A 26265-nucleotide genomic window follows, 5' to 3' on the forward strand; every position below is an offset into this window, starting at 1 on the left:
AATAATTGTTATTTTTCTTTGTCAAATGAGTACATTTATTTTAATTGCAAGATAAATTTTTTTTCATTAAATACAATATCATTTTAAAGGAAACAACATAAACCCGAATTTAAAGTTGATTATTCAAAGTTTACTTTTATGTCATTTGAATATGAAGCAAAAATGGATTTATTTTTAAATGAAAGTATTTGATTGACATGGTAAAAAAATCATTACTATATTAAAAAAAAATATAGCTTATATATTGAAATGAAAAAAAATACTAATAATACAAATATCCTAAATATATAAGAAAAATAAATGGCCTGAAATAAAATTAGACTAGCTTAGACTAGTTAAAACTATAAATCTGAATCAATAAATTATTAATAAAATAAAAAGATTTATTATTTTAATCAAATTAACATAATCTTATCATGAAAAATTAAATATTAATTATAAGCTAAATAATTGTTATTTTCTTTGTCAAATGAGTAGATTTATTTTAATTGTAAGATAAATTCTTTTCCATTAAACACAATATTATTTTAAAAGAAATAACATAAACCCGAATTTGAATTTGATTATTCAAAGTTGAATTTTATGTCATTTGAATATGAAGGAAAATGAGTTTTTTTAAATGAAAGTATTTGATTGATATGGTCAAAAAAATCATCTCTCTCTCTCTCTCTCTCTCTATATATATATATATATATATATATATATGGCTTATTTACTGAATTGAAAAAACAGTATTAATAATACAAATATCCCAAATAAAAAAAAAAGAAAGGGCCTGAAACAAAATTATACTAGCTTAGCTAGTCAAAACTATAAATCTGAATTAATAAATTATTAATCAAATAAAAGGATTTATTATTTTAATCAAATTAACATATTAATTATAAGCTAAATAATTGTTATTTTTCTTTGTCAAATGAGTAGATTTATTTTAACTGAAAGATAAATTCTTTTTCATTAAATACAATATCATTTTAAAAGAAATAACATATACTTTGAATTTGAAGTTGATTGTTCAAAGTTGACTTTTATGTCATTTGAATATGAAGGAAAAAATAATTTTTTAAAAATAAAAGTATTTGATTGACACGGTAAAAAAAATCATTACTATATAAAAAAACAAATAAAATATAGCTTATATACTGAATTGAAAAAAATATTAATAATATAAATATTCCAAATAAATAAGAAAATAAAGGGTTTGAAACAAAATTAAACTATCTTAGACTAGTCAACAATATAAATCTGAATTAATAAAATAAAAGGATTTATTATTTTAATCAAATTAACATAATTATATCATGAAAAATTAAATATTAATTATCAGCTAAATAATTGTTATTTTTCTTTGTCAAATGAGTAGATTTATTTTAATTGAAAGATATTTTTTTTCATTAAATACAATATCATTTTAAAAGAAACAACATAAACCCTGAATTTGAAGTTGATTCTTCAAAGTTGAATTTTATGCCATTTTAATATGAAGGAAAAGGGGTTTTTTTTTTAAATGAAAGTATTTGATTGACATGGTCAAAAAATCATTACTATATATATAGCTTATTTACTGAATTGAAAAAACATTATTAATAATATAAATATCCCAAATAAATAAATAAAATTAAAGGGCTTAAAACAAAATTAGACTAGCTTAGACCATATTTATTAAACCCGGCCCGGGGTTGACCCGGCTAAGGGGCTGGGTCTCAGGTTTCATGGATCAACTTGGGTCAACCTGGTTCAACTCGGTTCAACCCGGTTCAACCCGGATCAACTCGGAAAAATTTAAAAAAAAATTAAAGTTTTAATATTTTATATGAAAAAATCCATGTAAATATAGGTTATACATGTTGTAAACAATGAAGTTTAAAAGAATATTTTAAAAAGTTTTTTTTTCCACATGAAAAAGATATTATGTTAAGTTTTTAAGTTGAAATATTTAAACAAAAAAGGTTTTTTATCTCACATCGAAAAAATATAATTTCTTTCTTGGAAACATTGAGTATATATACTAATAGGTTTCAAATCTCACATTGAAAAAACATAACTTCTTTCATGGAAACATAGAGTATATATACGAAAGGGCTTCAAATCCCACATTGAAAAGATACTATGTTATCCTTTTAAGTTGAAGTATTTAAACCAAAAGTTTTTTTTATCCCACATCGAAAAAACATGATTTTTTTCTTGGGAACATAGAGTATATATACTAATGGGTTTCAAATCCCACATTGAAAAAACATAACTTTTTTCATTGGAACATAGAGTATATATACGAAAGGGCTTTAAATCCCACATTGAAAAGATACTTGTTATCCTTTTAAGTTGAAGTATTTAAACCAAAAGGTTTTTTATTCCACATTGAAAAAACATAATTTTTGTCTTGGGAACACAGAGTATATATACCTAAAAGGCTTCAAATCCCACATTGAAAATATACTATGTTATCCTTTTAAGTTGAAGTATTTAAACCAAAAGATTTTTTTATTCCACATTGAAAAAACATGATTTTTTTCTTGGGAATATAGAGTATATATAGTTATATATTAATGGGTTTCAAATCCCACATTTGAAAAAAAAAAACCGAGTCTCGTCAGGGTTCGACCAGGTCACCCGGGTCATGGGTCGACCCGTCGGGTCACCCGGGTTTGACTGGGTTGTTGCCCCAGCCGGTCTTTTAGTAAACCCGGACCGGTCCAGCCATCGGGTCCCGGGTCGACCCGTCGGGCCGGGTTTAATAACACTGGCTTAGACTAGTCAAAGGTATAAATCTGAATTAATAAATTATTAATAAAATAAAAATATTTATTATTTTAATCAAATTAACATAATCATATCATGTGTCGCGGGGTGCGCGACGTCGCGGCGATCGTCCACCCTCAGGTGTGTAGTATGGGGAGATATATCTGGTAAATATGGAGAGACAAGGAGTTCTTTGTCTCTTAGCAATAAAAATGGTGTGGGAGTCGCCACCTAGTATTTTGGTCACTAGGAACCCTAACTGGTCTCAGAGATCGGGTACGGGGACTGGTTGCGTAAAGGGAAGGTATTAGCACCCCAAATACGCCCTACCTAGGGTAAGCTGCTTTGTTTGTTTGTCTGATAAAACCAAGGTCCCGTTGTGTTTCCTAGTTGTTGGTCCATCTATGGTTCAAGAAAAGTCCTCCTCAATAAGGAGGTCCTTATCTTATCGGGTAAAACCTAACCGTGCTAATGTCTATGACAAAAAAAACATATTTAATATCAGGAAAAAGTTTTGTGTATAAATTCATAATCCCATATCTAAAAAATAAAACAAAAAGATTTTTTAGAATTTTTGAAATATTGGCCTAGTTCTCATGGCTTGAATAAACTGGTTATTAAAGCCAAAATGCATGTTAATACATATATCGTTTTGAAATTTTCTTTGTTGTATGAAAAAATATGATGTTGTAATATTTATATATATATATTGGAGAGACTAGGCCGTATTTTAAAACAAAACATTTTTTAATTATGTATATATATATTTTTTGTTGTTTTGACGCAAATTGGGTACTTTAATACCGGGTTGATATTCTTACGGTATAAAAATATAACCAAATATTAATCCACTTTGATAAAAAAAAATGCAGAAAAATCAACAATATTTTTAAAAATATTTAGAAATTTTTTTGAAAGCAAAAAAAACATTTTTATTTTGAAAATCTTTGATGTTTTGACGAAAACCGGGTATTTTAAAACCGAATTTGTATTTCTATAACATAAAAATACAAACCAAAATTGATCAAAATACAATAATAAAATTACCAAAAAAAAACATATTTTTTAAATAATTTTTACAGAATTTTCTTAAATTTATATATATATATATATATATATATATATAAAACAAAAATATATATAATATATAATATTAAATCGGGCTGGGCCGGCCCAACTAACTGGGTTGGGCCGGTCTCAGCCCCAAGTGTTGGGCCGATTTCGGCCCAGAATTTACTGGGCCGATTTCGGCCCAAAAAACTATTACTTTCTTCTGGGCCGGACCCGGCCCAGAAGATTAGGCTGGGCCAGGACTAGCCTGGCCCAGCAACAATGCTGGCGGGGGGGGGGATTATTTTCCCCTCCACCCTCCTGCATGCAGAACGTTATTCGTTCTGCATGCAGGAAACAAACACCAAATGCAGCAACGGATGAGAAGAAAAATTACCTGGCGCGGAGCAGGCGGCGGCTTGCTGCGTTTCTGGCGGTGCTGTGGCGGAGGCCGGTGGCGGTGTCGTGGCTCACAGACGGCGGCTCCAGGCAGCAGCGGCGGTGCTCTGGTGACCCTCCCCGGTTTGGTTTCCCTCAAGTTTTCAACTCTTCCTTTGCTCTTTCAATGTTTCGGTCTTTTTTCTTTCTTCCCTTCCCTCTCTTCTCTCGGTCTGTTTTCTTTTTTTTTCTCTCTTTTTTTTTTCGCCTCTCTTGGTCCTCTCTCTCGGTCTTCCCTTTCTCTCCTCTGTTTTTTCATTTTTTCTCCCTCTTTCGGGTCTCTTCCTCCTCCTTTTTCTTCTTCGGTTCAGCATCCTTGGATCCCATTTATAGAGCCAAGGGCATGGCTTTTTACAGCTCACATGGGGGGGGCAGCCGGCTGGTCGGCCATGGGCGCGGCTGTCGAGGTTCGGCGGGTGGTGCGCGGTGGGTGGTCGGCCATTGTGTTCGGTCGGTGGGCTCCAGGCGAGAGAAAGAGAGGGGGCCGGCAAAAATTCAAAAAAAAGCATCGTTTTCCCTCTTCCCCGCTGTCTGTTTCGGGGGGAAGAAGAAAGATGAACAGTGTCGTTCAAAACGACACCGTTCTACCCTCTTTTTTTTTTTTTGAACGGATGAAACGGCGTCGTTTTGGAGAAAACGCGCCGTTTCATTTAAAACCTGCAAAACGCCAAAACGCGTCAATTTACAAAGCAGCCCTCAATCATCTTTTGTCCCTTCAATTGCATCCCTGCCAAATTCGAACCCCGTCCCTATATTTGGCCGCGTTTTTCACTTTGGTCCTTGGCCTCTGAATTATGCAATTGAGCCCTTAATTGATCAAATAACTTCCAATTTCTTCAATTAGGCCCCTGAATCAATTAATTCCAGCCCCTATACTTACGCGCCTTCTTCAATTTGGTCCCTGGTTTCGGATTTCTTCAATTAAGTCCCTAATTGGCCCTTCAACTTCAATATTTATGCAATTAAGCCCCTGATTTGACTTAATAAATTCCTAAAAAATATATTTTGGCTCCAGAACTTAAATTTCTTCCAATTAAAACCCAAATTGACTTAAAAATCAATTTTTCTTGCAATCAAATCCCCTATAAAATCATTTAAAAATCCAATTAAATCCAAAAACATCCAAATTTGGGCTTTTCTCCTCCAATCCAAATTTTCCTTCTCAACATGGCTCTCCTCCTTCAATAATATACTGTCAAAAATCCAATCTTTGTATTTTTAACCTCATTGAACAATTTTCCGACAATTTTCTGAGCGCTTCTGCCTCCTGTTATTTTTTCTTAACCTCCTTTGGCTATATATATTTTTATATATATATATTTTGTGGGGGACCCAAAAATGGGTTACAACAGATGCCCCCTCTTTATAATGCTTACGGAGCAGAGATTTTGCGCAGTAAGTTTTATAAAGATAAAACCCCAAAACAAAACTCCCGGAACTGATCTGGTCGAAGCTTGAATGATCTGATACTTGTTTTTTTATAGCAATCTCAACTTGGAATCCCATCTGGCGATTCCTTTATTTATCTTCTCTTTTTTTTACTAACATGAAAATACGAGGTCCCATCTGGCGACCTCCAAATAGTGAAGCACGAGATCCCTTCTGGCGATCTTCTTTAATCAACTTGGAATCCCATCTGGCGATTCCTTTTATTCAACATGTAATATGAGGTCCCATCTGGCGACCTCAAGTAACGAAACACGAGATCCCTTCTGGCGATCTCCTTTAATCAACTTGGAATCCCATCTGGCGATTCCTTGTAACCAACATGAAATATGAGGTCCCATCTGGCGACCTCCTGTGATGAATATCGAAATACGAGATCCCTTCTGGCGATCTCTTTTAATCAACTTGGAATCCCATCTGGCGATTCCCTTTTTCTTTTTTTTTCTTTTTTTTTTCTTTTTTTTTCTTTTTACGAGGTCCCATTTGGCGACCTCCAAATAGTGAAATGCGAGATCCCTTCTGGCGATCTCCTTTATTCAACTTGGAATCCCATCTGGCGATTCCTTTTAACCAACATGTAATACGAGGTCCCATCTGGCGACCTCAAATAGCGAAACACGAGATCCCTTCTGGCGATCTCCTTTAACTTGGAATCCCATCTGGCGATTCCTTTTATTCAAATGAAATACGAGGTCCCATCTGGCGACCTCCAAATAGCAAAACACAAGATCCCTTCTGGCGATCTCCTTCAATCTTGGAATCCCATCTGGCGATTCCTTTTATTCAAAGCTGACATATGAGGTCCCTTCTGGCGACCTCCTTTGACAAATATCGAAATACGAGATCCCTTCTGGCGATCTCAAACAACTTGGAATCCCGTCTGGCGATTCCCTATTACCAAAGCTGATGTCGATGTCGTTCTTCCTGATGGCAGGGTTCAAAACTTTTCATTTTCTCTCTTTGTCTTGTTCTTCTTGTTGTCCCAGAATCCACTATAGTTCGAAACCGTGATTCTTTGCTATCGCCCACTATGATTCTTTCTTCGTCTCCAATCTTGCTGGAATGTATTAAGAACTCCTCCTGTAATGATCCAGAAAGCATATATGCAATGATTTATGATTAGATGTCATGCATGCATTCGTACCTGGTTTTGAAACATAGGCCCCATCCTCTTCTTCTTGTTCTCCTTGGCCGCTTGCTTTTGACGTCGTATGCTGGATTCATCTCTAGTGTTGTCTCTGACTTTCTTCAAGTAGTCCGTATGACTTGTCATTGCCTCTTTGTCATGCTTTTGTCAAATGCTTTAGCTTGGTTTTCAAATCTATAGGCTTCCGTACATTTTAAACACGGAAAAATTTCATGAAAACATCTCTTATTGCCCCCAGTGTAGGGGTGTGATTATAGCCTAGGCTTTTGTATGGAGAAGAAATTCGTTCAGCCGATGCTAAACTTTTTAGGTGTGATAACAACAAGACATGCACTATTGGGATTAATGCAAAAATGATTGTTGTGAGATCAATGCAAAAGAGAAAGAAGTCAATGGCCAAACTTTGCTTTATTGATTTAGGAGCCTACATCAAGCATAATATCTTTTTACAGAGTCAGAATTCACAGGTCGAGCTAGGTCTTCCCCATCCATTCTAGCCAACTTCAGCGCTCCTCCTGAGAATGCCTTCTTTACTACGTAAGGACCCTCGTAATTCGGTGCCCATTTGCTTTGATCGTCCCCAGGTAACGACAATATTTTCTTCAATACTAGATCCCCTTCTTGAAACAACCGCGGTCTAACCTTTTTATCATATGCCTTGGCCATCCGCTTCTGGTAAAGTTGGTGATGACATATTGCAGCTATCCTCTTTTCGCTGATCAAGTTCAGTTGCTCATATCTTACTTTGGCCCACTCGGCCTCCTCTAATTCTGAATCTATCAACACTCTTAACGACGGGATCTCCACTTCCAAAGGCATCACTGCCTCCATACCGTACACCAGAGAATATGGGGTAGTCCCCGTCGAGGTCCTGACTGTAGTGCGGTATGCATGAAGAGCAAATGACAGCATCTCATGTCAATCTCTATACGTGACTACCATTTTCTGAATAATCTTCTTGATGTTCTTGTTGGCGGCTTCTACTGCTCCATTCATCTTTGGTCGGTATGGTGAAGAATTCGAATGCTTGATTTTCCATTTGGCACACAACTCTGCTATCATTTTGCCATTGAAATTCTGTGCATTGTCTGTCACTATCTTTTCCGGAGGACCGTATCGACAAATCAAGTCCTTCTCTATAAACCTTTTCACTACGTTCTGTGTTACGTGGGCATATGAACTGGCTTCCACCCACTTTGTGAAGTAGTCAATAGCTACAAGGATGAATCTATGACCATTGCTAGCTTTTGGGTTAACAGGACCGATCACGTCGATTCCCCACATTGCAAATGGCCAAGGGGATATTAGATTAAATAGAGGAGCTGGCGGCATATTGACCTTGTCACTGTAAACTTGACATTTATGACATTTCCTGACATAGTCGATACAGTCTTTCTCTAGTGTCATCCAGAAATAACCAGCCCTTTGGATTTTCCTTGCTATCATATGTCCGCTAGCATGGGTTGAGCAATTCCCCTCATGGACCTCCCGTAATGCCTTTCTAGCATCTTCCTCATTCAAACACCTTAACAGGGTTCCATCAAATGATCTTTTGTACAAAATCTCTCCATCTAAATAGAAGTCTATAGCCAACCTTCTCAAGGTTTTCTTATCCGTTTTGGAAGCTCCCAACGGATATTCATGATTTTGCACAAGGTTCTTGATATCATAATACCAAGGTTGTCCGTCCATCTCTCCTTCAACTAAGCAACAATGAGCTGGGTCGTTTCTAATGTCAATGTGTACCGGTTGTACCTTGCATTTGAGATCAATGGTAGTCATAGCAGCTAACGTGGCCAAAGCATCCGCAAAATGGTTCCCTTCCCTTCCCAAATGGGTGAATCTAATTTCTTCAAATTCCTTTGCTAACATGGATAGGTATTCCTGGTACGGCCTCAACTTTTCCTCCTTGGTTTGCCATTCCCCTTTAACCTGACAAATAATCAACATTGAATCTCCATATACATCTATCTTCTTTATCTTCAACTCTAATGCTGCTTCTAAACCGAGGATACAAGCTTCATACTCAGCTGTATTGTTGGTGCACTCGAAATGCAGTTTAACCGAAACTGGATACTGTTTCTTATCGGGAGAGATTATTACTGCACCGGCCCCATTACCATATACATTCACTGCACCGTCAAAAAACATCGTCCACCAATCTGTCTTCTCTTCTTCTTTCTCTATTGACAATATATCTTCATCAGGGAAGTCAAAATCCAAAGGTTCGTAGTCTTCAACAGCATTATCGGCCAGATGGTCCGCGATTGCACTTCCTTTCACAGCTTTCCTTGTCATATATACTATGTCATATTCTGCCAATAAAACTTGCCACCTTGCAATTCAACTTGAGAGAAAGGGCTTGTTACAAATATACCTCAGAGGATCCACTTTTGAAATTAACCAAGTGGTATAGTATAACATATAATGTCGCAACCTCTTTGCTGCCCACACCAATGCACAACAAAGCCTTTCTATCTCCGTGTATCTAGACTCACATTCAGTGAATTTCTTGCTTAAGTAATAAATGGCTCTTTCTTTCCTTCCGGTTTCATCATGCTGTCCTAATACACATCCCATGGCTGCTTCAGTTACTGTGAGATATAATACTAAAGGCTTTCCTGATACCGGAGGAACTAGTAAAGGTGGATTTTGTAAATAATGCTTGATTTTATTGAATGCCTCCTCACACTCCTCATTCCAGGTTCCAGGATTCTTTTTCCTTAGTAGTCGGAATATAGGTTCACACATTGTTGTTAGCTGAGCTATAAACCGAGCAATGTAGTTTAACCTTCCCAAGAATCCTCTTACTTCTTTCTCCGTCTTGGGTGATGACATGGCTTGGATGGCCCTTACTTTATCTGGATCCACCTCTATTCCTCTGTCACTTACCACAAATCCTAACAGCTTGCCCGACTTAACTCCGAATGAACATTTTGCAGGATTAAGCCTTAATTCATATTTCCTCAACCTCTCAAACAACTTCCTCAAAATTTCAACATGATCCTCTCCCCTTTTAGACTTGGCAATCATGTCGTCTACATACACCTCAATTTCCTTGTGCATCATGTCGTGGAATAAAGTCACCATTGCTCTTTGATAGGTTGCTCCTGCATTCTTCAATCCAAATGGCATGACCTTGTAGCAGAATGTACCCCAAGGTGTGACAAAAGTTGTTTTCGCCCTATCCTCTAGAGCCATTTTTATCTGGTTGTATCCTGAAAAACCATCCATAAAGGAATATGTCGAACTCCGGGCAGCGTTGTCCACTAAAACATCTGTGTGTGGTAGAGGAAAATCATCCTTGGGGCTAGCTTTATTCAAATTCCGAAAATCCACGCACACTCTAATCTTCCCCTCTTTCTTAGGCACCACAACAATGTTAGATACCCATTGTGGATACCTAACTACTTCTAGAAAGCCAGCATCCCATTGCTTCTCGAGTTCTGTCTTGACCTTCATCCAAACATCCGGGTGGGCCCTCCTCAGCTTCTGTTTGACTGGCTTACAACCTTCCTCCAACGGTATCTTGTGTACTACAATATTTGTATCCAAACCAGGCATATCTTCATAGGACCAAGCAAAGACATCTGAATATTCTTGTAATAGGGCGATCATTTTTATCCTTTGTTCAGAAGTAATTAGGGTACCTATTTTTAACTCCTTCTTAAACTGATCACTGCCTACATTGATGGTTTCGAGTTCCTCTGCAGCAGGTTTCCAAGTCTGTTCCTGTTGTTCTACTAGCCTGGTGAATTCACTGATATTGCTTTCATCCAACTCTTCTTCTTCCATAGCTATCACATGTTCGTTCAAGTTTGGCCATTTATTCTTGATGCTAAATGTATGTGATGTTGTAGGAGATCCGCTTTCAGGATTCCTGAAAGCGAGAAGTGTTTGGTGTAAATGCATAAGAAAAGAAGGCAATTTGTGAAAAGTGCATGATCTCATAATTTATTTGAAGAAAAGGTAGGCTCCATGACAAACACGAAATCTAGCTGACAATCGAGCCTTGATTGTCGACTAGAGAAAAAAAAAAACCAAACAAAGCAATGAAAAAAGCATGTTAAGACAACCAAAGTGGGTTTACATTTTAAAAACTACTGGAGCTTCTTGGATCACCCAGTTCTGAAACTTCTCGTCCGGAGCCAACTTGCGCACAAAGGTCTTGGCGGAGACGTCTTCTATGGTGTAGACCGTTAGTTGTGGGAGTGCTTCATCTCCCTTTCTTGCTACTGCCTTCTTGTTATCTCCTTCCACCTTGTTTTCTCCCAAGGTATTTATGCTCATGTTTGACAGCTCTTGATCAAGGCTTTCAGCTTCTCTATCATGTTGCATTATGTATGCAGCTTTTGGGAATGACACGCTAAGAGGAGGGATTTCTAGCTTTTCTTCCTCAGGCTCTCTTCCTTTAATTCTAGCCATCCTTCTTGCCCTTATTCGACCAGCAGCCCACCGATAATCCTCTTGGCTGGGTTGATACCCTAACCCAAATCTTTGAGCAGTATTTTTCATCATTGTCGGACTAACCCCTTCTGGTATCCCGATAATGAGGTTATACTGAAATGGGATCCCGCGGTCCAAAAAGCATAGACTTGCCATCCTTGCTGCTTCTGAGATCCTTGGCCTTCTTAGCACTGTGTTCTCCGGCACCCAGTCAGTGTTCACAATCTCAAAGGCATGGATATTGTTATCCTTGCAATCATCTGCTTCGATAAAAGGCACAGCCACATTCTTTATCATGGATACTGTCTCCTCGGCCTTGACAGTTACCAACATCCCGTTCATGATATACTTCAGACATTGGTGCAATGACGAAGCTACTGCCCCTGCTGCGTGAATCCAAGGTCTTCCTAACAACATACTATAGGAAGGGTGGATATCCATAACCTGAAGTGTTACTAGGAACAATTGTGGTCCCACATATAGCTCCACTTCTAAAGTCCCAATTATTGGCCTAGGCGAGCCATCATACGCTCTAGCCATCATAGTACTTGGCTTTATATGGGATTCATCGATCGGCATTTCTTCCAGAATGTGCTTTGGCAACACGTTAAGGGCCGAGCCATTATCAATGAGTACTTTTCCTATGAGGCAGTCCTTGCACCTAACCGTAATGTATAAGGGCTTGTTATGTCCGGTACCTTCAGCATCAAGTTCATCAGCCGTGAAGTAGAGGTAGTTAGTTGCATGGATCCTCCCTACTAGATGTTCCATGGTTTTATGCTCAATGTCTTGGGGTACATATGCCTCATTCAATACCTTTTGCAAGGCGTTTCGATGCGGCTCAGAGCTGATTATCAAGGACATCAGGGAGATCCTAGCTGGAGTCTTCTTTAGTTGATCTACGATGCAATATTCGCTGTGCTTGATCAACTTCAGGAATTCATTCGACTCCTCTTCCGTTATCGGCTTATTAACTTCTAGTGTCTTGTCCAGATCTACCACTTCTTTGCCCTTTGCCTTCCTCAAATCCTCGGGCGTAAAGCAACGACCACTCCTGGTCAAACCACTTATCTCAGTTTGGAACAAAGGAAGAGGGGCTCGAATGTTGGAGGTATAACCATAATTATAGGGCATGGCATTGTGATTCCCTTTTGTGTAGGATGGTTTAACCAAGATTAGCCTTGGGGGCCCATTAGCCGTTTGTTGGATCCTGCATACTCCTGTCATCTCATCCTGACCTTCCATCATGCTCACCTCACCCCTGCTCTCCATGGGTTCAACTCTCAATTGCCCCATTTTTAACATTTTTGCAATCTTTTCACGAAACTCGATGCAATCTTCAATATGGTGTCCATCTCTTCCATGGAACTCACAATAATCACCTCCCGCCGGATGGCTTCCCACATTCGCCTCTAGAAATCCTGATCGTATTAACATGTTGTACATCTTTTCCATAGACACCTTCAACATCTTGCATTGATTTCCCACCTCTATCATGCCTATTCCACTACTGCTTGAGGCATGTTTAGGCAACGGGTTTGAATTAATATTGGGCTTGTCTTCAAAGGATACCCATCCTATCTTAATAAGCTCCAACAATCTTTTCTTGAAAGCGTAACAGGTTTCAATCCCATGCCCGGGATTACCCGCATGATACTCACAAGTCAACTCGGGCTTGTACCAAATTGGGAATGGTGGTTGTAATGGTAGTGTAGGGATAGGAGCGATGTGCCCAATGCTCAATAGTTTGGCGTACATGTCCTTCAAAGGCATGGGTAGTGGCGGTAGTTGTTCTGAAGGGTATCTTATATAGGGTCTTTGGTAGTGATTTTGGTTGTTTGACTGGTTATTTGTTCGATTGGAGGAAAAAGGTTGGTTAAAGTTCATGTGTGAGAATTGAGAGGTAGGTACTTGTGGATTGTGGGAATCTACTTTCTTGCCCCTATACCCGCCTTCCAAGTGGCTAATATCACCTTCCCTCTTTCTTCCAATAAAACCCTTCTTTTCTACTGGCATTGCTATTCGCCCAGCTTTAATCCCTTGTTCTATCCTCTCAGCTATGCGTACCGCATCATAAAAATGTTGAGAGGAGCTACCCATTAGGTGCTCATAATAAGGTGCCTTGAAGGTATTGGCAAATAAGCTCACCATTTCTGTTTCTATCAAAGGGGGTTGGACATGCATGGCCTCATCCCTCCATCTTTGCGCATAAGCCCTTACCGACTCCTGGCTCCTTTTCTCCATTGCCATTAGACTTGTTCGATCAGGAGCGATTTCCATGTTGAACTTGTACTGTTTGAGGAAAGCCTCCACCAAGTCTCTCCAGCTTTTGATCTTGACACTATCCAACCTCATGTACCAACTCAATGCGGACCCTGAGAGACTATCCTGAAAGAAATAGATTAGCAGCTTATCATCACGGATCACTTCTGCCATTTTATTGCAGTAGGAACGAAGGTGGGTGTTTGGACATTCCAAACCAGTGTACTTAATGAACTCTGGTATCCTGAAATCTTTTGGTACCACGATGTTTGGTACCACACACACTTCAGCTGCTCGCATAGGGTCAAACCAATCATTACCCTCAACTGCCCTTAATCTTTCTTCCAAAGCAAATAACTTGTTCTGGTCCATCAGACTGGGAGACCTATTATCTGGGGTTCCTTCCGCTGTTAAGTCAACAGTGACTGGAGCATGAGTTGGTAGAATAGGAGTAACAGGTACAAACTGCTGCCCATTGGCCGAGTTTGCCCCCTGATTTTGAGATGTTTGAGGAATGTGAACTGCTGGTACTCCTTCAAGCTGTTGTGCTGATGTTCCCTCCCCATTCTTAGCTCTTAGAAGTTGCTCCAGTAAGTCGGTTAGCCGAGAAACTTCATTCTTTACGGACTCCAACTCGGTCTGATAATGTGACTCTAAGTGAGCTCTCTCTTCGTTCTCCATTCTTGCTCGAGACCGGGTGTTGTGGATTTTGGATGTGGGACCTATGTTTCACGGTCTGGCGGTATGGAGAAATGTAAATGAATGTATGATAAAGAAACAATATATGAATGCATATGAATTTTTTTCAAAAAAAACGATCGATGGCCAACATTCCTCTTGTATAATGGGCATGGACTCTTTTTGTCGCATTCCTTATCAGGAGTAATTTCTGCTCAAGCTGCTGCTTTGGTAGGCTTATATTTTTTACAAAAGATGGGTCAAAGCCCCTTTTCATTAATATTGGCTAATACATCTCTTAAAAAGATGGTACAAAATAAAAAAGAAAAATACATCAATCTTCCTCTTCATTCATATCTCTAGCCACTGGTAGAAAAGCGAGACCTCGATTCTCAATTTTTTCTAAGAAGGCGTCCGTCTCAGCCAAGCTTCGTCGATAACGAAAAATGTCCCTTCCTACCCTTCGAGCATTGGCTCTAATAATCCGTGCGTGAATGGCAGCTTCACCCATTTGCTCATCTACTTTGGCCATCTTCTCTATAAGCAACATGTTGTTACGATTCAAGGTATGGTTGTTGGTGTCGATCTGTTCTTTATGTTTTTCTGAAACTTCTAACTTTTTGGTCAACTGTTTCACCTTTTCTCGTTCTTTGTCAAACTTCATCTTCAGCGTTCTAATTTCAATTTTCTTAGCTGCCAAATCTGCCTTCAAAACCTCCTCTTCATTCCCCTTTCTTCCGAACTCTTGTAATTCAGCTAGGTGACTCTCTCTCATCACGTATTTCTTGTTTAACTCATCATACTTCTCAATTCGGTCCAACAACTCCGCTTGAACATGCAAGAATTTGTCCTCGACATTCTCTTGATATCCGTTGAAGTCGGCTTTCAATGCTTCCAATTCAGAGCTGCTTTGCATCCAATCTAAAATCAGTTTTCCTTTTTCTTTCTCAGATTCTTCTATTACAGCCTTTCTTTTGCTCAATTACAACTCCAACACCCCTATTTTCGCATCTCTGGATTCGAGCTGTTCGTTTAGAAACACTCTGCTTTTATCTCCTTCCATCATCATCCTTTCTAATGCTGCTTTATCTCCCTTGCTCTTTCCCAATTCTATTTGGAGCCTTTCTAATTGCTCCATAAGGTCTTCCTCATTACTGACCTTTTTTCTTTTCAATGTCCCTTCTTCAATTCGTGAAGACCCATCTTCTGGACATGGCTTTTTCGGAGCGGCAATCGGGGTCAAATTCCTCCACCTTTCATATCCTTCACTTGAGCTCGGGTCTCTCAAACTTTCTGACTCCTTTTGAATCATAGTCAAATGGCACCAATCTTGTTTGATGGTTTCAAGAACTTCTCTCGCGGATTGATCCTTGAAAAACCCAAAAAATTCAGCAAGTCCCACAGTTCTTGGGATGTGTTGTATGCCACCTAACTGTCTTATCACCAGAGCCGGAGCGTAGCTGACATAACCTGTGATCCCAATTAAAGGTACCCAACATTTTTGTCCACAACTTACTATGACATCAACTGATTTAACCCAAGGGGCCTTCCAACTAAAGCTGCTACTAGGTAACTCTTGCAGTTTTTCCATCCAACCTTGATCACCCAGGATTCCCCATTCTTCTTCCTCCACTATCTTCAAGGGTTTTTGGTTAAACCACCAAAAATTATTAAAGATCGGCTTCTTGGTTTCAACATGGCTCACCATCCAGATGTATAATAACTGAGTACAACATCTTACTGCGCCTTTCCCTGTCTTTCTAAAATGGTTGAGGGTCAGCAAAGTCTCAGCTAATATGGCAGTTGTAGGGTTGACATGAGTATTTTCATATTCCACGAATGCAGCAGCAGCTTCTAGACTTATAACCCCTTTTAAGCTTGGAAACAACACAAGACCATAGATTCCCAGAGCGATTAACCTGTCTCTTTCCAGCACTGAGTCGTATTGTTCTTTTTTCCTTTCTAATTCAACTTCCAAAAATTTCCACTTTAAACCGCTGCCATTCTTCTCTAAAAATCTGCTCAGATGTGGAATCTTCAATAATTTCGACAATTCAGGAATCACCTTGTCATTTCTCAAAGGAAAGTAAACCCGGTGTAGGTGTTTGGGAAACTCCATCAACATTCCATACTCCTCTATAGTGGGACATAAATCCACATTTCCAAAGGAAAAACATCTGTAATCGGGATCCCAAAAATTAATCAAGGCTTTGATTGCTGGGTTCAATACTTCTATCCTTGCAATTTCTAACAATCGCCCATACTTCCCAAAAAATGATGCCTCATCAATGTTCTGACTATGGCCTAATATTTTCTTCATCTCATATGCTATGCAATTCAGATCTTTGACTACTGGAAGCTTCCTTGCATCATATCTAGAGCAGTTTCCTTCTGATAGTTGTGACAATTCAGAATTCTGCCCATATTCCACAGTAGAAAATTTGGTAATGATGGCCATCTTTTCGTTTCAAAAGACCTGAAAACCAAATGCTTTATGGTTTAGATGGTTTTATGCAAAATGCATTTTGTGGAGCATACACCCTATAGTCAGTTCTAAATTTTTTTGTGCTTTGACGAGGGTAGGTTGGCTATTCAGTCTCTAAAAAGGGTCTCTTGCTGTCCCAGTGATTGCCCTCGTGGAGGCAATATGGGGGCTTGTAGGCAATGAGATGGCACATGTACCAACCATTACCAGTCTAAGCACTCAGCGAAGAGTTGGGGTTTACACAAACTTAAACCTTGACTAAAAGTCGTAAGGTAAGCTGCTAGTCCCCCACTTAACTTAAAGTTTGTGTGTGCTCTCAATAATCAAAATATGTGATGCATGTGACAGTTCTATACAAATGCATGAAACAGTTCTATACAAATGTATGAACAATATTGCGTAAAAATATTTAAAGCATATAAGCAAATAACCAAAGGAAAGGTAAATTAACAATAACGCATGAAGACACAAATAAATCAGACAAAAAACAAAGCTTAGTCCACTTTTTCCCCAGTGGAGTCGCCATTCTGTCGCGGGGTGCGCGACGTCGCGGCGATCGTCCACCCTCAGGTGTGTAGTATGGGGAGATATATCTGGTAAATATGGAGAGACAAGGAGTTCTTTGTCTCTTAGCAATAAAAATGGTGTGGGAGTCGCCACCTAGTATTTTGGTCACTAGGAACCCTAACTGGTCTCAGAGATCGGGTACGGGGACTGGTTGCGTAAAGGGAAGGTATTAGCACCCCAAATACGCCCTACCTAGGGTAAGCTGCTTTGTTTGTTTGTCTGATAAAACCAAGGTCCCGTTGTGTTTCCTAGTTGTTGGTCCATCTATGGTTCAAGAAAAGTCCTCCTCAATAAGGAGGTCCTTATCTTATCGGGTAAAACCTAACCGTGCTAATGTCTATGACAAAAAAAACATATTTAATATCAGGAAAAAGTTTTGTGTATAAATTCATAATCCCATATCTAAAAAATAAAACAAAAAGATTTTTTAGAATTTTTGAAATATTGGCCTAGTTCTCATGGCTTGAATAAACTGGTTATTAAAGCCAAAATGCATGTTAATACATATATCGTTTTGAAATTTTCTTTGTTGTATGAAAAAATATGATGTTGTAATATTTATATATATATATTGGAGAGACTAGGCCGTATTTTAAAACAAAACATTTTTTAATTATGTATATATATTTTTTTTGTTGTTTTGACGCAAATTGGGTACTTTAATACCGGGTTGATATTCTTACGGTATAAAAATATAACCAAATATTAATCCACTTTGATAAAAAAAAATGCAGAAAAATCAACAATATTTTTAAAAATATTTAGAAATTTTTTTGAAAGCAAAAAAAACATTTTTATTTTGAAAATCTTTGATGTTTTGACGAAAACCGGGTATTTTAAAACCGAATTTGTATTTCTATAACATAAAAATACAAACCAAAATTGATCAAAATACAATAATAAAATTACCAAAAAAAAACATATTTTTTAAATAATTTTTACAGAATTTTCTTAAATTTATATATATATATATATAAAACAAAAATATATATAATATATAATATTAAATCGGGCTGGGCCGGCCCAACTAACTGGGTTGGGCCGGTCTCAGCCCCAAGTGTTGGGCCGATTTCGGCCCAGAATTTACTGGGCCGATTTCGGCCCAAAAACTATTACTTTCTTCTGGGCCGGACCCGGCCCAGAAGATTAGGCTGGGCCAGGACTAGCCTGGCCCAGCAACAATGCTGGCGGGGGGGGGGGGATTATTTTCCCCTCCACCCTCCTGCATGCAGAACGTTATTCGTTCTGCATGCAGGAAACAAACACCAAATGCAGCAACGGATGAGAAGAAAAATTACCTGACGCGGAGCAGGCGGCGGCTTGCTGCGTTTCTGGCGGTGCTGTGGCGGAGGCCGGTGGCGGTGTCGTGGCTCACGGACGGCGGCTCCAGGCAGCAGCGGCGGTGCTCTGGTGACCCTCCCCGGTTTGGTTTCCCTCAAGTTTTCAACTCTTCCTTTGCTCTTTCAATGTTTCGGTCTTTTTTCTTTCTTCCCTTCCCTCTCTTCTCTCGGTCTGTTTTCTTTTTTTCTCTCTCTTTTTTTTTTCGCCTCTCTTGGTCCTCTCTCTCGGTCTTCCCTTTCTCTCCTCTGTTTTTTCGTTTTTTCTCCCTCTTTCGGGTCTCTTCCTCCTCCTTTTTCTTCTTCGGTTCAGCATCCTTGGATCCCATTTATAGAGCCAAGGGCATGGCTTTTTACAGCTCACATGGGGGGGGCAGCCGGCTGGTCGGCCATGGGCGCGGCTGTCGAGGTTCGGCGGGTGGTGCGCGGTGGGTGGTCGGCCATTGTGTTCGGTCGGTGGGCTCCAGGCGAGAGAAAGAGAGGGGGCCGGCAAAAATTCAAAAAAAAGCATCGTTTTCCCTCTTCCCCGCTGTCTGTTTCGGGGGGAAGAAGAAAGATGAACAGTGTCGTTCAAAACGACACCGTTCTACCCTCTTTTTTTTTTTTTTTGAACGGATGAAACGGCGTCGTTTTGGAGAAAACGCGCCGTTTCATTTAAAACCTGCAAAACGCCAAAACGCGTCAATTTACAAAGCAGCCCTCAATCATCTTTTGTCCCTTCAATTGCATCCCTGCCGAATTCGAACCCCGTCCCTATATTTGGCCGCGTTTTTCACTTTGGTCCTTGGCCTCTGAATTATGCAATTGAGCCCTTAATTGATCAAATAACTTCCAATTTCTTCAATTAGGCCCCTGAATCAATTAATTCCAGCCCCTATACTTACGCGCCTTCTTCAATTTGGTCCCTGGTTTCGGATTTCTTCAATTAAGTCCCTAATTGGCCCTTCAACTTCAATATTTATGCAATTAAGCCCCTGATTTGACTTAATAAATTCCTAAAAAATATATTTTGGCTCCAGAACTTAAATTTCTTCCAATTAAAGCCCAAATTGACTTAAAAATCAATTTTTCTTGCAATCAAATCCCCTATAAAATCATTTAAAAATCCAATTAAATCCAAAAACATCCAAATTTGGGCTTTTCTCCTCCAATCCAAATTTTCCTTCTCAACATGGCTCTCCTCCTTCAATAATATACTGTCAAAAATCCAATCTTTGTATTTTTAACCTCATTGAACAATTTTCCGACAATTTTCTGAGCGCTTCTGCCTCCTGTTATTTTTTCTTAACCTCCTTTGGCTATATATATTTTTATATATATATATTTTGTGGGGGACCCAAAAATAGGTTACAACATCATGAAAACTTAAATATTAATTATCAGCTTAATAATTGTTATTTTTCTTTGTCAAATGAGTAGATTTATTTTAATTAAAAGATAAATTCTTTTTTCAATAAATATAATATCATTTTAAAAAAAACAACATAAACCTGGAATTTGAAGTTGATTATTCAAAGTTGACTTTTATGTCATTTGAATATGAAGGAAAATGTTTTTTAAATGAAAGTATTTGATTGACACAGTAAAAAAATCATTACTATATATATAAAAGTAAATTATAGCTTATATACTGGATTGAAAAAAAATATTAATAATACAAATATCACAAATAAATAAGAAAAATAAAAGGCATGAAACAAAATTAGATTAGTTTAGAATAGTCAAAACTATAAATCTAAATTAATAAATTATTAATAAAATAAAAGGATTTATTATTTTAATCAAATTAACATAATCATATCTTGAAAAATTAAATATTAATTATAAGCTAAATAATTGTTATTTTTCTTTGTCAAATGAGTAGATTTATTTTAATTGAAAAATAAATTCTTTTTCATTAAATACAATATCATTTCAAAAGAAACAACATAAATCTCGAAATTAAAATTGATTGTTCAAAGTTGACTTTTATCTCATTTGAATATGAAGGAAAAAATAGTTTTTTTAAATGAAAATATTTGATTGACACAGTAAAAAAATCATTACTATATATAAAAAAACAATAAAATATAGCTTATATACTGAATTGAAAAAAAGGTACTAATAATACAAATATCCTGAATAAACAAATAAAATAAAGTGCCCAAACAAAATTAAACTAGCTTAGACTAGTTAATTATGAAATAAATTGAATAAAGTGGATTTTTTATATATAATCTTTATGTAAATACATGTTGACGTTTTGAAATTGTTGACTTTGTTTGCAGATGACAACTGGATTTACAATAAGACTTAAAATCATTGTTTAGTGAGTAAGTAGAATCTCATACTCAATCTTATTATAGATATAATATATAGAATTATAAAAGTCATATATATGTGCAGGTTGCAAGGGGGGATCGAAATGCTTGATAAAAGTCAACTTGCAAATGACAAGATCACTTGGAAATTTTGAAAAATATTTATCCTGCGAGAGTTTTTTACTTTAATTTGTGTGGAAATATTACCCATTCTACAATATGTCTATTAAAGAAGTTCCTTTATGCACTGCTCAAGGACTGTGTCTGCCTTTGAATATTCCATGTTTCCAGTCCGGTGGAGCTATTTCTTCATGCACTGCCGAAGGACTGTGTCTGCCTTTGAATATTCCATGTTTCCAGTCCGGTGGAGCTATTTCTTTATGCACTGCCTAAGGACTGTGTCTGCCTTTGAATATTCCATGTTTCCAGTCCGGTGGAGCTATTTCTTCATGCACTGCCGAAGGACTGTGTCTGCCTTTGAATGGAACTATTTCTTTATGCACTGCCTAAGGACTGTGTCTGCCTTTGAATATTCCATGTTTCCAATCCGGTGGAACTATTTTTTGAAGTAAAACATATAAAAAATAAAAAATAAATTCAATTGGGTGAAAATGTTAGCTTCATTTTCATTTATATTGTTCACTGTATCAATATAATATCGATTTTACTTCTCAACCGAAAAAACCTAACGTTTGCAATCAAGGACATTATAATATCTTCATAGGGCTCATTAATCATAACCCATTAACCAGGAATAAATAAATCTTTTCTCCTCTTAAATATAAAGTGAAACAACAAAAATACCTTTAAAAACAAACAATTTAAAATTGATGTCAATTGATATTTTTATATTTTTCATAATGATTTTTTTTGTTATTATAATGTTAGGTCAGAGGTGATTTTAGTAGTTGATCAAATATAAAAAATATTAAACAATTAAAAGGCATAGTAAAATGACTAAAATACCATTAAAAATAAAAATTTTAAAACTAAAGTTAACATGCTTTTTTTTAATGCCTTTCAGTCGCTTTGTTGAAAGCTTTGTCATGTTCTCTTATTTGTGGAGCAACACATGTCGATGTTGGTGGTTTGATTTGCCATTGATAAACCTTTTTTTTTTAATTATTTTTCTCTCTCATCTCCCGAAAACCACAGCTGGATCCTTTCTATTGTTAGTATTTCAACTTTAGTCCTTATTCTTTTGATTTTTAATTTTTTATTCATGGTTCTTTTGTAGAAGTTTTATTTGTTTTCAATTTCATCTTTCAATCCTAACTTACCAAAAATTATATTTTCCAATTTGATCCTTATTCTTTTAATTTTTAATTTTTTTCTTTGACCCTTTTATAAAAGTTCTATTGGTTTTAATTTTGTCATTCAATCCAAATTGATGGTTTATATTTTTGAACTTAGTCCTCATTGTTTTGATTTTTAATTTCTTTCTTGGCCCTTTTGTAAAAGTTATTATTCTTTTCAATTTCATCATTCATCAAAAAATTGTTTTTTGATTTTTTGCTAAATTGATTTTTCTTTTCAATTTCACCATTCAATCAAAAATAAAATTTATTTTGTATTTTAATCTTGATCTTCATTCTTTTTATTGCTATTTTTTAATTCTTTTTGTATAATTAAAATTTATTTTTATCAATTTCATCCTTCAATATTTGATTGATTGAGAATTAAATTTCATGGTTTTTTTTAAATAGGATGCCTTGGATTTAATGACCCAAGTTATGAGTTTGAAAAAATAACATATTTTTTTTAAAATAAAGTTTTATAATTATTTTAATTTTTTTATCAGTTTATTCATATATCATGATCTAAGCTGCAGATTTGAAAGAATATCTTAATTTGGCTTGGCCTTGATTATTGGGGTTATAAGCATATCATGCTAACTCTGGTTAACCAAGATAAAAAAATGTATGTCTATTTTTTATTCCATTTTGTTATTCTGTATTTAATGAGATGTGAATTAAGATACTCATTTATCCCATTTTGAAAAACTATTTCTTTTCCATGTTATTCTAATCACTTTTCTTTTTAAATATGATTTATTTATTATTGTTTGCAATGAAACCAGCTTATTCAACATTGTTAGGTATATAACTCAAGTCACATTTTATTTCTTTGTTTAAAACATGTTTAAGGCAACCAAACATTATTTTTTATGTAGAAAATAGTTTAACCCATTACAAAACTCTAGCACCAAGGCTAGTCTATTTTAACAATAGAAAATTTCAAATTTTATTTATCACGTATTGCTTGATTTGAAATTTTTTAATCCTTATAGTTAAAAAAGTAAAGATTTGTGATTTTTACTTAAAAATTTCAAGTTAAAAAAAAAGTGAGATGATATTTGAAAATGGATAAGAGTCTAGCTTATTTTGGGTCCAAAGCCAATTCATATATATCACACTATCTTGTTGGATTTCTCGTTTCCTTTTTAAAACATTATTGATTCAATTTCAAGAGTAGTTTAAAAATTTATGTAAATACAAATCAAAATTTTAATATTTTTCCTAACATATTATTTTAAATAATATTTTAAATAAATTATAAATTTTATATTTTTTTATGTCTATTTTATTTTCAAAATGAAGTCTATGAAGTAATTAATATGATATTATTATAAATTTATCATTTTAACTTATGATCTTTGATCATTACAGTTATAATACCATATCAAATAATTATTTTAATTCAAAAATTCTAAACTATATATTAAGTAAAGTCTAATAAATAAATAATTTTATAATGACAAGTCAGATTTCTCAAATTTTCATATTAAAAAAAGTTTGCTATTCCTTAATTTTCTATTATCATGATAATTGTTTTGGTGTGTATGAGCAAGTCGGCCACGTGAACAATTTTAGTAATGATTCAGAACCCCCACTTGATAAAAAAAAAAAAAAGTAAGATATGTTTATCAATTATGCTTTATAAAATAAGAATTACACTTGCTTTAAAAAAATTTCAAATACAAAATAAAAATTATTTAAAGCTTTACTTGTCACATATACATAAAAAATATATATTTTAAAAGTCTTCATTTATAAATTTGCTCAAGTCCTCAAATAAGCCGGCTCTGTGTATATTCTATAAAATTACAAATTAGATTCACTTAATGATTTTAAACAAAGGTTGGTCATTATAAAGTAAACCAACTCTTTTCATTTTTATGGATAAAATGAAAATAATCCCTACGTAGAGTTGAGAGTTGAATAGTTGACTTTAACAAACAAAATGAAGGAGGGTTGACTAAGTCTTCTCTCCACCGCGTGAGACCTACTGGCATGCAAAACCTTCGGCGTAACACGACAAAGATGAACATTGCAACCTTATCATTTCCCACTCACCTCTCGTCTGTATCTTCCACTCAACTTTGAATCCTTCCAATTTTAATCAGACTTATTTTGCCTATTATATAGCCGACTTTGCTTACTTCCTGCCTCAGCTTAGCTGACTAAAAATGCCTATATATGTTACCAAAAACAATGGCAATATGCACTACTCTAGTACTCTTAGCTACCTAGCGCGCTTACCTCCCAGAAGAACTCACAAATCTAGCTAAAAGCTTGTGTGCTACTAAAATTGCGTTTGAAGAATAATTATAGTCTCTTAGCTAGCATATATAATGAGCCAAAAAATAGTTTTAATGCTTCTTTTGGTGGCCATGGTTGGCACCACCATGGTGCAAGGCCAAGGCACTCGTGTTGGGTTTTATGCAACGACGTGCCGTAGGGCTGAATCCATTGTTCGGGCAACAGTCCAGTCTCATTTCACGTCTGATTCCTCTATTGCACCTGGGCTGCTCAGGATGCATTTCCATGATTGCTTTGTGAATGGTTGTGATGCTTCCATCCTCATTGATGGCTCTAATACTGAAAAAACTGCTACGCCAAACCTTCTGTTGAGAGGATATGAGGTCATTGCTGATGCCAAGACTCGGCTTGAAGCTGAGTGCCCTGGCGTTGTCTCATGTGCAGACATTCTAGCCCTTGCTGCTCGTGATTCTGTTGTTTTGGTACTCACCTTCTTGCTAGCTGTTGTTGTTTTTTTTTATAGATATTTTAGGTACTCCCGATCTAATGCTTCTCCGTCTATATAAGAGTTTTGCTTGCATCAACATTACTCTAATTTATACCCATATAAATATAATGTTCATGCATGCAGGCAAATGGACTCACTTGGCCAGTGCCCACAGGACGGAGAGACGGTAGGGTTTCATTGGCATCCGATACATCTAATTTGCCAGGTTTCACCGACTCCGTTGACGTGCAGAAACAGAAGTTTGCAGCATTTGGTCTCAACGCTCAAGATCTTGTTACCCTTGTTGGTAAGGAAAAAAAAATTAACTAAGCAAGCTCATCAACTTCAAACCATGCACGTCTTGATTATTGTTTGTAATTTTTTATCACAGGAGGACACACCATAGGAACCACTGCTTGTCAATTCTTCAGGTACAGACTGTACAATTTCACTACAACAGGAAATGGCGCGGACCCATCCATCAACCCTTCATTCGTCTCTCAACTACAGACACTCTGTCCACAGAATGGTGATGGGTCAAGGCGTATTGCTCTAGACACTGGTAGCCAAAATCGTTTTGATTCATCTTTCTTTTCAAATTTGAGAAATGGTCAAGGAATACTTGAATCTGATCAAAAGTTATGGACTGATGCAACCACAAGAACTTTTGTCCAGCGCTTCCTTGGTGTCAGAGGCCTGGCTGGGCTTACGTTTGGTGCGGAGTTCGGCAGGTCCATGGTCAAGATGAGTAACATCGGTGTGAAAACCGGCACTAATGGTGAAATTCGAAGAGTGTGTTCTGCTATAAATTGAACAATATTCGTTTCGAAATCTATTAATGTATCGTTGTTTTCATCTTAATCTTTCCATTTTTCTGTTTACCCGACAAGATCTGCGATAAAGTTCATAATAATTATATGTATCCTATTGCAAGAATGGGACACAAATCAAAAGGTCAAGAATTAATTAGATAAGGTTGATTACTTTTCAACTCTCGTGTAATTGTAAAGCTTATCATTTGAACCAAAAGATTGGGTCATTACATTTGTATTAGTATATGCTAGATATTGTGACACCGTGCTACGTTGTGCATTCAGATTTTTTTTTTCGTAAAAAATAATATTTAGATACTGCCAACACATAAAAAGGAAGAAAAACAATTCTATTCAAGTTATAAATCCGATTAAATTAAATATGTTATTTTTATTTTAGTTAAATGATAAAAAATACACAATGATAATAAATTAATCAAATTAAAAAAAATCACAATAACTTGAAAAAAAAAGCTTCTCAAAAAAAGAAAAATAATGTAGCTAAATTATTAGCCAAATAAATATAAAA

The 26265-nt window shown here is 36.4% G+C and overlaps 1 protein-coding gene across 1 annotated transcript; it reads left to right on the forward strand.

Moving 5' to 3' along the window:
- The first annotated feature begins 24379 nt into the window (after positions 1 to 24379).
- LOC133677050 (peroxidase N1-like) lies at positions 24380 to 25915 on the forward strand. The gene is made up of 3 exons (XM_062098892.1): positions 24380 to 24919; positions 25069 to 25231; positions 25316 to 25915. Exons 1-3 carry the CDS (start codon positions 24530 to 24532, stop codon positions 25735 to 25737), a joined length of 975 nt encoding a protein of 324 aa, XP_061954876.1. The 5' UTR covers positions 24380 to 24529; the 3' UTR covers positions 25738 to 25915.
- Positions 25916 to 26265: the final 350 nt, after the last annotated feature.

This window comes from Populus nigra, chromosome 17 (genome assembly GCF_951802175.1).
Source record: "Populus nigra chromosome 17, ddPopNigr1.1, whole genome shotgun sequence".
Classification (NCBI taxonomy): Eukaryota; Viridiplantae; Streptophyta; class Magnoliopsida; order Malpighiales; family Salicaceae; genus Populus; species Populus nigra.